At 31.9% G+C, this 5,056-nt stretch overlaps 1 protein-coding gene across 1 annotated transcript; it reads left to right on the top strand.

Annotated features, from left to right (window-relative positions):
* The first annotated feature begins 1,429 nt into the window (after nucleotides 1-1,429).
* On the top strand, nucleotides 1,430-3,074 carry LOC122636178 (odorant receptor 82a-like). Its single transcript, XM_043827152.1, has 6 exons — nucleotides 1,430-1,569; nucleotides 1,652-1,897; nucleotides 2,085-2,184; nucleotides 2,489-2,593; nucleotides 2,687-2,842; nucleotides 2,915-3,074. Exons 1-6 carry the CDS (start codon nucleotides 1,430-1,432, stop codon nucleotides 2,969-2,971), a joined length of 804 nt encoding a protein of 267 aa, XP_043683087.1. The 3' UTR covers nucleotides 2,972-3,074.
* The last annotated feature ends 1,982 nt before the right edge of the window (nucleotides 3,075-5,056 follow it).

A 5,056-nucleotide genomic window follows, 5' to 3' on the forward strand; every position in this document is an offset into this window, starting at 1 on the left:
CTAGATTATTAAAACCTCGGTTGGATACTTCAACATTCTTCGAAGTAGTATCTAATATGGAAATGAAAGATCGAAATTGCAGTTTTTATAATCGTACTTCGAGGAATTTGAATAGTTACAAGTTTTGTTAAATATTAGTAAATATGCGACACTAGTTTCAATAAATGACGGATTATAATAGAAGTAGAAACAAATTGTCGTTTTTCGTGCACTTTGAATATATATTGAAACAAGACACCTTCTATATTGCATCTTAATATCCCGTTCTTATCCATGCAATGTATTCTATTGTTGTTCGATCGTCCATTCTGATTACGTTTATTAACTAAGAAGCATAAAAATTTACTCTCGATCACTCCAAGAGACAATAGAAAAACTATGTCCTCCCTGCAAGTAGTAATGGACTTTTCATCACGAAGCGTAATAGATCGCGACTATTAGTTTTGCTGAAAATATTTATAAATCTTGGTTATTTTCCATTTGTTTAAATTTCCGACACTGAACTTACATTAATTATTTTTTGGAATTATTTCTATCTCGAAATACGAAAGCTACTGTAGTATCTACTATTCTTAATTGGCGCAATATACCTTTGAAAAGTACTCAAAATCTTACCCGCGTAATTAATAGTGAGCCATGGTATATGATGTTGGAAACATGATGACTATGTTCTTCATCAATTTCAATGTAGAAAACACCACGATCGGCTGAGTTTTCCTCTTATCATTTAATGAAAATACAATCTTTTTATGATTAAAACAATGTCAAAATCTTCGTTATTTGCACAAAAGAAAATCAACATTTTGGAACATTATTTATCACATTTGACGTTTCTCTAAATGCACGCAATGTCCATCGAATGTATTTCACGTTTGCAAAACATTATACTTGCGGTGCATCTTTACTTTGAGTATTGACTAACGCAACTCCTTGCGCAAGCGTCAAGACGCGCTCAATTAATTTACCACTACTCTTTTTATCCCTTCTCAGTTTATCGCTTATAGTTTATCATTATCGTTTTGAACTGATAGTCATAGTTTAGTGGTGTTAAAGAACTGTTCGAAATTTAGAATAAACGAGTATAAAACATGTATTTTATCGTTCAAGAGAAACCTCAAGAAAATAAAGTTTTCGTTAAAAACGGGAATGAATATTATTATTCGACGTACATGACACGATGTCTCTTGAAAATGATCGGTACTTGGCCACTTGATGGAAATGTTTCTACATTCGACAGAATTTTCCACCACTTTATAAAAGTTCTTTATTGCTGCATTTTATTATTCTTTTTCCTACCCACCTTACAATACGTAATTTTCATATCGAAAGGCTTACGATCAAGGACCAGAATTTGTGCCATGCTTTTCACGAATTTCACAAATTTTTTCAAATATATTCTCTTAATGAAATATAATAATGAAATAAAATTATGCTTGTGGCAAACGAAAGAGGACTGGAAAAATATCTTGTTGCAACAAGATTACGAGAGTATGATATCCCGAGGCAAACTTGGAAGATATTGGACGTTATTCTCAATTCTTCTGACCTACATTGGTATTTTTATGAACCGTATGATACTGCCGCTCGTCAAAGGGAAAAGAATCGTAAATAACGTAACCATAAGACCATTGCCTTGTCCAACTTATTTTAGAATTTTTGACGAGCAGAAATCACCAGCTTACGAAATTGTTTTTTTCAATCACGTTCTTTCTGCATACATTATTTACACCATCTCTGCGACTGTATTTGCTTTGACAATATACTTTATTCTACATGCTTGTGGCCAGCTTGAGATTCTCATAAGAAAAATGAGAGATATCGAGACGATGAACTTGGACGTTGGGAATGCTGACGAACTCATCCTCGAGGCAATTTTGCATCAAGCAAAAACCAGAAGGCAAGTAGGAGAACAAGCAAGAATTTTATGAGTATACTCAGACACACTCAGAATTAGAATGTAAGAAATATTTATCTAGTAATAATAATCACTTTTGCTAATTATCATATGTATATATTGTACCATATGTATCTATTGTTATTTACTTAGATTTATTTTTTATATTTGTTTTTTGTATTTGTTACAGCTTCATAAAAAAAGTAGCAGAGATCGTACAGTACATGTGTTTAGCAGAAGTAGCGGGCTGCGTATTCTGTATTTGCATCTCCCTTCACTCTCTGGCTATGGTAATACAAAGAAAAGAAAAGAAGAGAGTGCGAGAGAGAGAGAGAGAGAGAGTATACGGAAGGCATTGTCACTCATCAAGCCTTTGTCGTGCAAACTTTTTTTTATTCGATCGTTCAGATTCTTTAAATATTTTATTGATATCATTTATAAGTACTGTATGTTTGTTCTTTTTACAAACACTGTCATCATACAGTTTATTTCGAGCTTTTTAATATCGTATTAAATTTAAATGCAATGAATAATAAACATATAGGTATATATTACTCTTTTCATAATATGCATAACTTTTTAATGAATTTACAGGAAATTAATAGTATGGTATCTATAGCAACGCATACAATAATCATGGTAACATTCACATACAACCTTTTCATTCTTTGTTATATCGGAGAACTTCTAGCCGACCAGGTATTTTTTATATTAATATTTTTAATCAATTTTTAATCGACTTTTTCACAAGTTTTCAACATTTCTTTGTCATTATCGAAATCTATTCTCCAGAATTTGAAAGTCAATCTAATGTCAAGAACGTTGGATTGGCATAATCTTCCCCTTAAATCTGTTCGAAATTTGCTACTGGTAATACTTGCGTCAAATGATGCTCCAAAGTTGGTAGCAGGCAAGGTGATGGATTTAACATTGAGTAATTTTACTTCGGTAAGTACTAATAACCTTTGAAATTATCATCGTTAGTCTGCAGTAATTACAAATGAGATTTAATCTTGACAGGTGTTCAAATCAGCAGTCGGATATTTTAATATTCTTCGTAGCTCTACTTTGCAGTAGCATTGAGTTTTAATCTAGTAAAAATTCTATAAGATACAATTAGAAACTGCGCATACAAATGTTACAAAATAAACAAACTTAGTAAGAGAAAAAAAATCGATGAATACAAGAATTCGTTTTGCTTTTCTTACTTTTCGTAAATATTATAAATCACTTTGTTTTGCATTTTTGTTTTAGCACTATATTTCAGCTTAAAAATATATATATAGAAGATAAAAGCACAAAGGATATTGAAGCAATCTCGATCAATCTGAAAAATTTCATGAAACATGCGTAGAACGTTGCCGAGGTTGGTAAAGAGCATCGAAACGCATAAAAGAAATTATACCTTTCAGAGTATCATTGAACATGTGGGATGCATACTGAACATTTGTTGCCTCGGATATTATTGTGTGATGGTACGCATATGATCGAGTAAATAAATCATTCTTGCATATTGAATCAAACCGTATTTTAAATGTTCATTTTAACAGACGCACATTCGCTTTCCAATAATCAAAATCAATAATTCTAAGTATTGAAATGACATGATAATACTATACTTCATAATTCGCCTCGGAAGGGTAATTGATAGTCGATAAATCGTGCGTGCGTGACTGAGAACATTGTTTCCACGTATTTTTATAGAATTCAGAAACTGAATAAATATTAGCTATAAGTAGAACGCGATCGCAATAGGGAAATAATATCCCGTGTAACGTATCGCATAGAAGGATAGATTCCTTTTGTGAAATTCGGATGATAACGCTCTCGTATACTATTTCTAACTTAGGAAGTTATGATTACGTATCTGCTTTCTTAAGAAAGAAATGAAAAAGATCGATGCTCGGCTCAACATAATGATTGCATATATATATAAGTTGCTTTCATTAGTGAGAATATTACGTTAATTTATTTTACTAATAAATATGATAAGTATACTTACATGAACAAGAACGGTAACAACTACAAAAAATATCTAAATCTCATCACATCGCTGGATTCTGAAACCATTGAAAAATAATTTCTGGAAAGAATTTGTCTCATGGAAGGACATGTCTTTTCATAGAAGAAAAGACGATCTTTTACTTTTTATAATCTTCTCTAGTCTATGTATTTTATATTTCTTACGTGATGTTGGAAAATGGAAATATCTACGACAAGCTGCATATCTTGATAAATTGGTTGGAGGGCTTGTTGGATGATCGAGAAGGTATGAGTCCCAACATAGACGAGAGAATAGTGAGTATTATTCGACATGATGCTCAAACCTTGTATTAACTGTTAAACGCTATTGTTAATCTTTCTTCTCTCGTAGAATAACCATATTGTTTTATCTGAAACAGATTTTGCCTCTTAGCTTTATATCATCCATTGAGAATTTATTACACGAGGTTTTTCTAATTGAGAAAATTAATCTAGGATATACGTCATATATACATTTAGTTGATATTTTTGCATTATTTGCAAAAATATGCGACTTCTATCGTTTTATTAAAATACTTTGTTCTTAAAGAGCTTCGAAGAATAACTTGAAAATAAAGAAACGAAGAAGTGAAAAGGCATTGATAAAACATTGATCCAATCAATGAAAATTACAATTTTAAATGTTTTTCATAACTTTTACTATTGGCATAATTTATTGATAAATTTTCTTAAAGCGAATTGTAATTATTTGTCATTGAATATATTTTATCTACAAACGTAGATAGTAACTATCGCGGTAGGTAGATTACGAAAGTCGTGACGGTCGGAGTGCACTTTACAATTGAAACAAACTCTCCCTCTGTGATACGCTTCTGTACGCAAGCGTAAAGCTCATAGTCCTATCTACATTTTACACGCTGCTCGCTCAGTGAAACTCGAGATCCTGATAAGAACGGTCCAGCCGAGATATGATCATACCTGAAATGAGACAGTTAGAAGAGAAAGAATCCTACGTTATCGCGTATCCTAATAGAATCGAATTCGCTCTAAATTATTCTATAAAAATCGGTCGTGGTATTTTGAGAGTTATAGGAGCCTGGCCAGTTCATAAAAACAGCTCTAACATCGAAAAGATCTATAGCTATTTCGCAAAAATCTTTTGTTACTTTCTTTTTACCT

Source organism: Vespula pensylvanica, chromosome 20 (genome assembly GCF_014466175.1).
Source record: "Vespula pensylvanica isolate Volc-1 chromosome 20, ASM1446617v1, whole genome shotgun sequence".
NCBI lineage: Eukaryota > Metazoa > Arthropoda > Insecta > Hymenoptera > Vespidae > Vespula > Vespula pensylvanica.